General features: G+C 46.3%; 1 protein-coding gene across 2 annotated transcripts in view; it reads left to right on the top strand.

The window, feature by feature from the left end:
* Positions 1–8,615, top strand: part of LOC107105859 (transmembrane protein 198-like) — a 16,327-nt gene extending 7,712 nt beyond the window's left edge. For both annotated transcript variants that reach the window (XM_015405897.1, XM_015405898.1), the window contains 3 exons: positions 1,038–1,613; positions 5,493–5,641; positions 7,609–8,615. In XM_015405897.1, coding sequence (XP_015261383.1) covers positions 1,038–1,613; positions 5,493–5,641; positions 7,609–7,755 — 872 coding nt within the window. In that variant the 3' untranslated portion in view covers positions 7,756–8,615. The remainder of the gene's footprint in view (positions 1–1,037; positions 1,614–5,492; positions 5,642–7,608) is intronic.
* Positions 8,616–12,545: the final 3,930 nt, after the last annotated feature.

Genomic DNA, 12,545 nt, shown 5'->3' with positions numbered 1-12,545 from the left:
TGGCTGTTTGCTTTGGTGAAGAAGGAAGCAAGTACCAAGGGGCCTAATAGGAACCACACTGGGGGGGATCTAGGTGCTATACAGAAATAACATAAAATGGGTCCCTGCCAGTGTTCCCTCTAAGCTGAGTGAGTGTGAGCCAGCTCACAGTTTTTTAGCCTCCAGCTCACACTTTCTTTGTCTCAGCTCAGGAAGGAGGGCTCCAGAGCAGACTAATTTACGCAGCAGCCCAATCACTCGCTCACAGCTTTAATGCCAGTTGCTCACAAAGTAGAATTTTTGCTTACAAGACTCCCCAGTTTAGAGGGAACATTGGTCCCTGCCTATGGGCTAGTATCTTCTAAAGAAACCAAAAGAGGAGGGGACTAGAAAGGGAAGTCGGGAGAGAAAGTTTCCGGTTTCTGTTGTGTGGAGTAGAATTTCTGAGCTGGGCCACTTCTGAGGGTGCCTTGTGCCCACCAGTGACAGGAGTACTATTTCCTGTCGAGGAAGCAGAGCATTCTGGCATATGTTGCTGAACATGCTGCTGCTTTTAGACAGACAAAAGGAGAGATTCTACGTTGCGTCTTCCTGAAAAGTTCCCCGAGAGTCCCTATTGTCACCTACTGCTTTAAGAACCAAGCCACAAAAAACTGCATTATACTCTGCTGCCCCCTGGAACCCCCCCCCCTTACAACATTCAGCCTACACTTCAGGAATAATAAACAGCTGAGCTCCAGTAATGATAACAAGAACAGGGTGTCCATGCCTGGTTTGTTTCAGATAATGAAATCAAGTAGCCAGTTGCTTCACAATACTGATGATAATAATGAGTCTGTATGGTACAAAACCTTCTGTTCCCCCAAAGAGAATAAATTTTCTATGAGGTATCTTCTCATGCCACATTCTCTGTGTTTAATGTAAGCAGTGAACTTGACCCAGTAATAAGAACGGCCAGTGATATGTCAGTAGCCACTGTCTTAACCTTCCCTCCCTTGGGGAAAACAGGGCCAGTATTAAATATCTTCTGCTAATCTTCCTGCTTTTGCTGTCTACAGGTTACCGATGTTTCAAAGCCATCATGTTTCTCTCGGGCCTGCTCTTTGGCTCGGCTGTCATCTTCCTGCTTTGCTACAAGGAACGCATCTTGGACACGCAGTTGAGCCTGGAGGTCAGCGCGGGCATTGCCCTGGGCATTGGAGTCCTGTGTGGCTTGGTCACGATGTTGGTGCACTCGGTTGGGTTGTTCCTGACTGGGCTTTTGCTTGGCTTGCTATTAGCCACCGCTGGGCTGGTGGCCACGGAGCCTTTATATGAGCTGCCCAGCGCATGGGTCCCTGCTGGATCTCTTCTGGGCTCTGCCCTCTTGGGTGCTGTTCTGGCCTTGCGCTGGCAGAAAGCCTTCACGGTGCTCTCCACAGCAGTGTTTGGGGGCGCCATACTCACCCTTTGCTTGGACTATGCCGTGGAGAACCTGGCTTTGGGCCGCCACATATACGACCGCCTCCGTCTGGCACCTTCCTCTCCGCTCTGCTGGTGCGGCTGGGCCGTGCTGGCCATCTGGCCTGTCCTTGCTTTGATGGGAGTGCTGCTGCAGTGGAAAGTGACGGCTGAAGGTTTCTCCCATACAGATGGTGAGTGAAGGGCTATGGGGGGGGATCATGTCTTGTAATGAAAGAAAGACAGGAAGAAGAGAAGACTGTGCTGGTCTATCAGTTCTGTGCTCGAGCTTAGTTCCTCTCTCTCCCACCCCCCTATTAAATTTCATGTATGAGAGGAAATGGGGGGGGGACAATGGGGACAAAGGTAAGAGACGGGATGAGGGAGCGTGAAAGAACCTTGTGGGTGTAGTGTTAACAGCACTGCTTCATCAAATGCTGGGAAATTTTGCGGGTGGTGCTTGGGAAGAAGGTGACACTCTAGGAATTTCCTGTGATCTCTATGGTATATCATAGAGACATGGTGAAATTTCTGGTGCCAATGCTATGGAGGCCATTTTCCGGCCATTTTTTCTTTTGCTTCTCAATTTTGAAAGGGTGGGGCATTCAGGCTGGGGGGGGGCTGCTTGCTGTGGGAGAACAAATGGCAAGTCTACTTAAGAGGGTCAAGGGAAATCATAAAGTCATGGGGGTGGACAATAAAAAAATCAATGTAGGTTCCATATTCATGGATGAAGGCTAAAGGCTGCTAGGAGACCATAACAAGAGATTTGTGGGATCAAATGAAAGATCTCGCTAACACAGCAGTGTTGGGCTAATGAGATGCTTCTATGGAGCTTAAAAGCAGGGTGGATTAATTTAAATAACCATGAAAAAAGTTGATTTAAAATGTATTTTAATCTGTTTTCCAGGAGTTACTTAGATACTGCTTTTTATTTTTGCAAAATGTTTGCAAAACAATACTCAATGTGTATCATCATAAAAAACTATTACAACAAGAAAAGTCACCTATCTAAAATAAGAAATATGAGAGAAACGAAGGCAATATTAAGCTTAATACTCAACTACCATTATTCTTAAAAATCAGTTTCTAGGTAGCATAATATTATAGTTAAAACATTAGCTTAGTATAGTATAGTATAACAGTAGTATACTTAATAGTAATGTGTACTTTGTTTAAAATGTATGTTGGTCTTAGAACAGAACCTTTAAACAACTTCAGAAGGTACACAGTGGCCCTGGTCACACAGGCCGGATATCGCGGCAGGGGAGGGGGAGGCGTGGCTATTTGCCCCGCAGCGAAATAACACACAACTGCGCAATCAGGAATCCCCTCGCGGTCCCGTCGAGGCCCCGTGGTTAGGGGGGAGGTGCCGATCACACGATGCGCCAAAGAAGCGGCGCAGCACAGCAAACGGCGTTGCCCCGTTGGGTGCTTGTGCGCATCCCTGGAGACTTTGGGGGGAAAAAACCTTTTCGCAATGGGGCATGGGCGGTCACCGGATGCCACCGGAAACGTGATCAGACGCCCGCCCTTGCCCCGCGGTTTTCGGAAACTAGTACCTCCGAGGTACTAGTTTTTAACTGTGCATCTTCGGAGGGAAGCCTCGGGAGCTCTACGCTTCCCAGATGTGGTGGTGAGATCATGCCCGGAAAATCTGCCTATCTTCCGTCGCAGTAGTGTGGCTACTGCTCAGTGTGACCGCAGCCTATGAAGTGTTTTATATATTTATTTGTGCTTTTTTAGAAAGTGATGTGCAACTCATGGCTTATATTTAGGCAATGCTTGGGGCCCCAGATAGAATTCTCTTGCAGCCTGCAGAGCCGTTATGGTTCTTAGCGGATGAGTGCTGGTTCACATCAACACCAACTTCTGTTCTCAGTCTTGTTCACCCGTGTAGGCTAATGAGGTCTCAGAATGCTCTTCACACTACAGGTGGAGGATCATGTTTTGGAACACTCCGCCATCCTAGAAATACCTTAAGTGCAGAAAACAGCTGGCTTAGCACGCAGCATGGGTATAACCTCTTTCCTTGCCGTTTGATTGATTTGCAGTAAGTGAAGCTAGCACCCACCACTTGCCATTCAAAGTGTTACAGTCCTGTCTACCTCTTTTGCTTTCTTTTCCTGCCTTTGTGAATACGGCCTGAGTCTGCCCCAAAAGGCACAAGCAAGGACTGTTAGTAGGTGCTGGGTAGATGGAAGCTAAACCTCCTTGTTCTTTGATACGTTCAAATACAGTACTGAGTATATCGCAGAGATCAGGTGATTACTAAACATAAAATAGGAGCAGAAAGTCCCAGCAGTGAGTGAGAAACTGCAGCAGTTTGCCAATCCCAGGCTCCAAATATCAAGCCAATAATATAAATACATAAACTGCTGTGCTCTGTGAAGGTGTTTTCACAACATTTACTTCTTTGCAAATGAAAGTAACTCTTTATAAGAGGGTTGTAAATTCAGTTTTAAGAGAGAGGTTGGCATTATGTTTCTTTCTCTGTTCTCTCTCTCTCGTTCTCTCTCTTGTGACTACAGCAACCCTACAGGGTTTTCAAGGCAAGAGGTGGTCAGCCTCTGTGTCACACCCCTAGTATTCCTTGATAGTCTGCCATCCACATACCAGCCAAGGCTTGCCCCCGCAGAGCTTCTGAGATTTCATGAGATTGGGCTAGCCCGGACTATCTAGGTCAGGGCGTCTCATTTTATGCCAGGTTTTTTTTAGAAGAGCAATTTATTATAGATGAAACTTCCAAAAAATCAGTCTGATTTAAAAAACAAAACTCATCAATTGTTATTCACCCTTCTTATGAGCAGGGCACAAAGATCCCTATTGCTTGCCTCCAGTATCTGGTACTTGGAGGAATACTGTGTCTGAACATGGAGGCTAAAGTGGCCTTTCATGGCTAGTGGCCATTTGTTTGTTCTCTGTGAGTTTGATTGAGCCTGGGAAGTGGAATTCTGCACTCGAAAGATCCCAGAGTTTTATGGTCCCAATACTGTAATCACACAGTGTGTAACCTCTGTAGTGTGGTGTGCAGATTATTCAGGACTATTTCCTCACACAGTGTGATTGCAGAAATCATGCTTATACACTTAAGGATCTTGCAGATAATTTTCTTCTTTTTCAATCTTTAGAAGATATTTCTTTCTCTTAAAAAAAAAATTAGAAGAGACCTTGGTTTATAAAAAGAGAAACTGAGATTTTCAGGTCTCTGAAGGATGGAATGTATCCATGATATAGCAGCTATGCAAAACTCTGGGGGGGTCAACAAAGGGCTGAAAAGGAAGAAGGCCAAGAGATGGGGCTGAGCTATGTTCCCCTTTCCCATCTCACACTCTGTCGTATAAGAGCCTCTCCCCTAGGGTTGCCAAGTCTATTTACCTTGGCGGCAGGGGAGCCTTGCCGAACTCCGGGAGCCGTAGGTGGGCGTGCGCGTGAGCCGCCAGCACATCACCGGAAGTGATGCGCGGCGTTGATCACGTTGAGGGCGTGGCCCCGATCGTCAGAGGGAAAACCATAGAGTTTTTCCTCCTATGATTAATGGGGGCCACGCCGCCAACATGATCGACGTGGTCGCGTCACCTCTGGTGACACAGCCATGCTGCGCTTTGGGGGGCGGAGTTCCCCCCGGGGCCCAATTCCACGGCAGCGGAAATCGGGCCTCCAAAGCGGGGGTTTACCCCCCCCGCCCCCCACTTGGCAGCCCTACTCTCCCCACCCAAACCTCCATAGCTGAAGGGCTTTACTGGATTTAGGGTTAGAATACCCCCCTGCCTCCTAGAATTGCCCTGGGCTGGGCTTCGGGATGCCAGCCTCCAGGTGGGGCCTGGGGGTCTCCTGGAATTAGAGCTTGTCTCCAGACTACAGAGATCAGTTCCCCCGGAGAAAATGGGCACTTCGGAGGGTGGCCTCTGTGGCATTGTACCTCATTGCGGTCCCTGACTTCCCCAGGCTCCAATCCCAAATTTCCACAAGTTGCCCAACCTGGAGCTGGCAGCCCTACGTCCTGGAAACACCTTGCGGGGTGCTAGTAGGGGTAGCATCCTCTGTTCTGATGCCTCTGTTCTCTCACCCAGTGGTCCTTAATCGGCGGCAGAAGCAGTTACAGCTGTTGCGGATTCGGCAGCGTGAAGCCAAGAAGAGGCAGAGCCAAACTCCACAAGAGGGCTCCTACCGGCATAAGCCTAACGCCATCAAGCGCTGTGCAGGAGATGTCCTTGCGCCAGTGAGTGGCTGACATGTGCATTGTTTCTGCTGCAAATATTCCTTTTTTTAAAATAAATATATATTTATTAAGTTTTCTTGTGCATTACATCATGCATTTATGGTAAACAGTTTCAGTTGTCAGAGTCATTTAGTTCATACATTATTTTCTTTTATCCACTTATAAAACATTTTCCATCTACTATGAAATACCTCCATATCTTTATTCTCTAAGATTGTAGTCAGATTGTCTATTTCAACTACTTCTTGAACTTTATTAATCAGTTCATTACATGATGGTATCCTTTCAAGTTTCCAATTTTTGGCAAAGATAATACGAGCTGCAGTAATGATAAATCCCATAGCATATTTTTGGTCATCTTTTAACTTATCTGGGAGTATGTTTAACAAAAATATTTCTGGTCTAAAAGGTAATTCTACTTCATACACATCTATTAATAGCTTATGTACCTTCTGCCAGAATCGCTGGGACTTGGGGCATCTCCACCACATGTGGTAGAAGGTGCCTACATTGTTTTTACACTTCCAGCAATTTTTAGAAACATTTGGGTAACATTTGGCTATTTTATCCGGGGACCAATGCCACCGGTGATACATTTTAAATATGTTTAAATATGTTTTCCTTATATGGAATTGCGCGTAACTGTTTTGCAGCAATCCAAATCTTAGACCAGTCTTCTATGGTATAGGTTAGGCAAATATTCCTGATTGTAGTCCACATGCCTCTTATCCCCCACATCTGAGTGGCCTTTTCTAGGGAAGATCTTCACAGTATCTTCTCTAGACCTCACAGCCCAATTCAAAGTCCTTGTGTGGCCTGCTGCATATTACAATGATAGGGCGTTGCCTTCAATAAAGCTGGGGACTGCTTTTGCTGAGATACATCTACCTTTATAACTACATGTTAAAGTTACGGTACTGTGTTTTTTGATGCAGCCAGTTATTTGGATATGCTTTTTTATGCTGCTGTTTAATTTAGCCATTTGTTGAAGCTGTGTTAATTAGCAAGTTTGGCTGCTTTTTTCTGTTGTATTAATTTTACTTATTTTTGTTTTTACAATGTGGTGGGGGTTGTTTTATGTTCTGCTTTGCTTCCATAAGCTGTTTCAGGCATATTTTTATGAGGAAGCTAAGAAAAGGTGTTAAATTAATGCACACTGATCTGTTCACCCTTATCTTCAGTATATGGCAATTATAGTTACTCATTGATGAAGATAACAGAACAGTCCTCAACAGATTTATACCCTTCTAAGTCTATTGACTTGAATGGGTTTGTAAGGGCATGACTGTATTTTGGATTGCCCTGCACATGTACCCTGCACCTACTCAAAGGTACCTTCATGTATGCTTTGCTCTGTTCTTAACGTTCCAGGGTTAAGTCCTTCCGTTGAAAGCTCAGAAATTTGGACTGAGCCCTGTCACAAATTAATTTCCAGCTCTTCAAGTAAAAACTCAGTTCGGTAGGCCAAGTAGCCACAATGGAAGGCAAATAGAACACGAAAGTCACAAGACAGTTTGAGTGAGGGGAAAACTTCTTCCTGAATATGGATTGATTTACAGTAGCTTTGAAAGCTGTGGTAGGATCCACACGTTCTTAGATCTTATGCTGTTGTGATCATGTACCTCCTGCATTTTTCTGTGTGGCCAGGAAAATCTAGAAGGTACAGGATTATAATAGTGCAGTATCTAACAATGTGTGGATCTCATCTGTATCTCCCGCTAGACAGCTGAATGGTGGTGCACCTGTATGTGAGGTCTGGAGGAAATGCATGTACCTCCACATACTCAGGAACATATGCTGGCCGTATAGCCTACTGTAGCTTAAAGACACACCTCCTAGCACATGTCCACTATACAGCTAGAAAAGAATGTGTTAAAAGCCAAGCAATTTATTTCAAGGAAATGCAATCACCCCATTCCCAGTGCATAAACTGATACTTCTCTCTTCCTCCATTCCCCATGCTGAAGAGTTATATCCAGAGCCTGCGTGACCGCCAGCAGCTGGGAACTGGTACATCACTGAGTAGCCTGAGCACCAATGCGCATACTGCGGTGGATCTGGATTATGACTGTGGCTCTACTGTGCCCCTTACCAATCCCCGGGGCTGCCTCTGAAACAGATGATTTCTACTTCTACATGTGCCTTAACCAGGGATGCACAGCTCAGCCCTGGGCTCTGACATTTTTGTCCTTTTTAGATCCCAGTACATGGACTGCTCTTAACCTGTGCGCGCACACACATATCTCTCATTTTCTGTCTTTTTAATAATTCAGATTGGGTGGATTCACCTACCCACGTCTCTCTGTAATTGCGTCAAAATAGTAGAACAGAAGGGTTTTGTTTTTGTTTTGTTTTGTAAAAAGCACATTAATTTATTGCCAGTTAAGGCAAGTGAAGGAAGAAAGCCAACCTTCTTCTGCAGGGCATTCACAGCTGCCTTTCAAACAGCACTGCCACAACGTGTTTTGTCTTTGGTGGCTGACCTGAATTTTGAAGCTGGCGTAGTGTCAGCTGTTACCCAGGTTAAAGTAAACTGGAGACATCCACCCCCTTCTTTTGCATGAAGGGGTTATGTGCCCTAGTCTGCAGCAGATCTAGAACGTGGTCTTGAGTATCTTTTTGACCTAAATTTCTTTCTTTTTTTTAAACTGCCCTTGTAGAACTTTTATCTCAGGGGTGCATCAGCTAGGCAATAACTTGAAATTGTTCTTTGCACTGCAAGTGGATAGGGTAAATTGGTCTGATCTGTGGTGCTTTTGCAAGACTTAGCCATTTTTTAATGTTGGTATAAAAGAACTGTGTGAGAATGTTCACAATTCTCCCTCTCACTGGGCAATTTGGTTTTCCTAGTAATGGAAGGTATGCATCTTTTTTTTTTCTTAATCTAGATTAAACTCCAGTCCGCACAGTGCCTTTTTCAGTCTAAACACAGCCTTACCTAAATGGAAGTGGGGTTTTTTTTTTTTTTGTCTAACTTGACATTTGGTGCTTTGGACAAGGATTTAAATGAATCCTTTTTTGTTTTTACTTACATTTTTACTTGTAAGCTAACTACCCAAAATCGTGGACTATTAATCTGAGTTTGGTGAGTATTGAAATCTTGTTCACAAGACCTCTTTTTTATTATACCAGGTTGTTTCCTGTGGACATTTTTTGTTACTGCTGTTTATAATTCTTGTTTATAAACCTGACAACAGATGCATGTGTACTGTGCAGTCTTATATACATAATTGGACTGATAACAGGCTAAAATGGCTACCCCTGTGTTTTCCATATGGTAATCATCCTGCAAATATGGCTTCTGATTTATTAAGCCTTTTAGTCCAAGTTTCACTATACCAGGAATCCTCAAATATTGTTCAGCACTTTTAGAATTTTGAGGATGGAGAGTGGGTGCCACCACAAAATGGCTGCCATGAGTTGCTGGCACCAGTCCCAATGTTGGGAAGGTTACAAGCCAAGCAACCTCCTACAGTGAGGCAGCTGTTAAAGCCCCCTTGTCCCATAAGAAGACTTTGGGGTGAAGGTCAGGAGCAAAACACACAACACCGGGGAGTGAATCCTCATTGATCAGGATAATGAGCCACCACCAACCCCTCTAAGATAACCCTCAGCTCAGAGACCAGGTCTTCCAGCCCTTCCAGGTGTTAATCAAGAAGTCAGCCCTTCAGGGTAGGACACTTGCAAGTTAAGTTCCAATGACAATTACTTTGGTAGCTGTAGCCAAGTAGGCCAAGGTAGACTGAAGCCCCCAAACCCAAATAACTCCACAGGAGTTTGATTAATAAGGTTTATTAAAAGAAATGTGCAGGAGTATACAAAAGCAGGGAAGAAAATAAGAAAACTGAATAGCTAACCTAGAATACTTAGTGAGGCTTTTGTCCTTTGATCCATATATTACCTGGCCAGACTGAAGATACAAAGCTTCTTGCACTAATCAGATGGAATGTGAGTGCAAAGCTCCCCCTGGGTGTCTGGCCTTCAAGCTCCCAGGCCCATGATCTCACTTGTACTTTTGTCTGACTCCATCTCATTCCCTTATCTCTCTGGAAACTGCAAGTCAGTGAGTTTAACTTTCCCAGAGGAGGAGCCTTTAGTAACTTAACTAGGCCCAAAACTCTGAAAGGGGAAGAAATGGCTAAACAAAGCCAGTTTCTTGATAGCATCTGTTGCTGAATGGGCACCCCTTGCGATCACAAACATGATGTCTCCTGTTGTCTTCTGAGGTACTCAGGGCCGGCTCACCCACTAGGCGAACTAGGCATTTGCCTAGAGCGCTGGGCCCTGGATGGGGCGGTCGGCCCTGGATGGGGCTCCGAACTGCACACACACCCCGCCAAAACTTCGCACACCATTGCTGCTCCCAGCCCTGTGGTGTGTGGGGCGGAAAAGGGGCTGATGAAGGCGGGTAGCACTTTTCCTCGTTCCTCTCCGCTTCATCGTGCAGACCCCCCCCCCGGGAAGCAGCCTGCCCAGCAATTGTTGCTGGCAGCCCGTGGGGGTAGGTGGCGGGCTCGCTCTCAGCAAGTCACTTGCGGCTGGGGCTGTGCTCTGGCCCTGCCTCCCCGCCCGGGTCCTGCTCCTGAGGCAGTGGGATGAGAGGAGGGAGGAGGAGAAGGCGGGGCGGGGGCATCGTCGACTGGGGGTTTGAGTGGGATGGCTGCCTCCTTCCTCTCTCTCCTGCCCGCCCCCTTTGTGCACGCCTGGCTGCCGTGGGCACGAGCGGGCAACGGCTGAGCACCACGAAGTTGCGCACGCCCCCCAACTGTCACCCCGCTGGGCACACAACCTCTTCCCGCTGCCCCCCGCCTGCAAAAATCCACGTGGGGAGGGGGCACAGCCAAGATGGGCCAGAGGGAGAGCTGCGCGGGCGAGCGGGGCCCCCGGGAGGTTTCGGGCCATTGGGGCTGGTGCGCGGGTGACTGCCCTGCTTGGGGCGGCTGCGGCTCTTTTGCTGGGTGCTGGAGCCAGGGAGGCTGGCTGCCGCGCTCCAGAGGATGGCAGCAGAAGGTGAGTCCGGGCGGCGGGGAGGCCAGCTGGGGCGGGAGAGAAGTTGGACTTCCTTCTCTCCAGGCCCTGCCTGGAGGTTGGCACCCCCATAATTGGGTGCACGGGGGGGGGCAGAAGGTAGCCCCGCCTAGGGCGCAAAAAAGCCTCGCGCCGGCCTGGGAGGTACTGAGGTGGAGGACAGCCAGGAATGGCATTTTGCTTTGGGGAAGAGAGGAATGGTCAAAAAATGGATGCTAGTAAACGCATTGATGGATGGCACGCTAGGGATCACTGGTCTATCCTGAATAGCAGTAGCTGCCCTTACCTGCAAGCAGGGCTCAGGGTGTCTGACAACAAAATAAACACACAATAATCCAAGTTAAATTAAGCCAGCATTAAAATACAGTACAGAGACATAAGCAAAAAGCAATTCCAAGGTGGTGAATAATTTGAATAGAAAACTGAACTACCGAGAGCCTCCAAGGGGGCAGGGAAAGGGGGGGGCGGGAGACCTGAGAGCACCAGACTACTTGCTGTCCTCTACCAAAAGCCTGGCAAAACATCTGTTATGTGATCTCCATTTTAATTGAAGCTACTGGTGCATATACGTCTGTTATTCTGTCACTGAGCTCTAGATCCTGTTTTGGGCAGAGCTTATCCTAGCATAGCAGGAAAAATTGGGTTGTTTTGGTGCCTCCTGGAGGGCCAAAATAATGGCTGCACTGTTCATTTGTCACAGAGCTGAAGGCAATACAATAGAGAGATTTCGCAGCATAATATCACTGACCCTTCAGCACCTGAAGTTGTCCTGATGCACAAGCCAATTTCTCCTTAGGCTTCGGGGTAGGTGCCTCAAATTTGGATCCTTTTAGGGTGCAATTGAAGGACTGCAAATGTTGTGCCACATGCACTGAAAGTGGGACATCCCAGCATTTGACCAACTTAATTCAGTTCTTCACTCCTTAGGTGGCAAGAAATCTACCACTTAGGGCCTTGTGAAGAACAGCTTTTAGCACCTTGCAGTTTTACCTCCAACGAAATAGAACATCTTTTTCTTATTAACTGTAATTTTATACCTCCAGAAGATCCATCATTTTACAAGGTCCCCTTAACTTGCAAGCCGTGTTCTACAGGCAGTCTGTCCTGTTTCTCCATACTTCTAGGCAAGCACAATTTCATATCTCCTTTATCCTGATGAGTATCCAGTCTGAGATATTTCTCAGCCAAAACAAAACAAAAAACCCCAACCTATATGAGGAGAAAGACTGTCTTAAAATATCCCTATGAAGGCAGCACTAAATTCTTGACCTACTGGGGGGGAGGATATGGAAGTTGGGGGACACCTATACATAATATTAGAAACCTTTGACCCATTCTCAAATGGATTTTACACATTTTGAAGAGAAATCCATGCTTACAAGGAAGAGTGGGCTCTAAATTGAATAAACAAATAAAATAAAATTAAGTAGCGTGACTTTAAAAATAATGTATTCTGTATCAGAGCTGGAATTATGTTTCTTGGCCTTGGCTCATTCTCACGCTTGCCAGCGCCTACCTCTTGGTGACCTTTTGTGCCCAGGCCCAGACACAGCTGCCAGTAAAGGAATGTGTGTAACAAATCCTGCCTGTGGGCAAGATCCAGGAATTTTCTGTCTGAAGTCTGGAAAGAAAATCACAGGGGTTCTGGTTTCCATTCTGCAAAAAGACTAGCAGCTGCCAGCCTAGCCCCTTAGTAAGGTTAGGAACTCATTCCCCAACCCCAACCAACTCCCATTTGTTGTGCTTTCTGTTCTAATGCCACAGGACCTGGCAAAAATGTGTGCTTGATATTTAGTTTTGGACAGAAATACAAAATGCCGTTGTGTGCACTGTGCTAAAATTGAACAATTTTATACTGATTTAATTCATATATACC

The sequence above is a fragment of the Gekko japonicus genome, unplaced genomic scaffold (genome assembly GCF_001447785.1).
Source record: "Gekko japonicus isolate JY-2015 unplaced genomic scaffold, Gekko_japonicus_V1.1 scaffold246, whole genome shotgun sequence".
In the NCBI taxonomy this organism is placed as follows: Eukaryota; Metazoa; Chordata; class Lepidosauria; order Squamata; family Gekkonidae; genus Gekko; species Gekko japonicus.
This window is presented reverse-complemented; position numbering and strand designations above follow the sequence as displayed.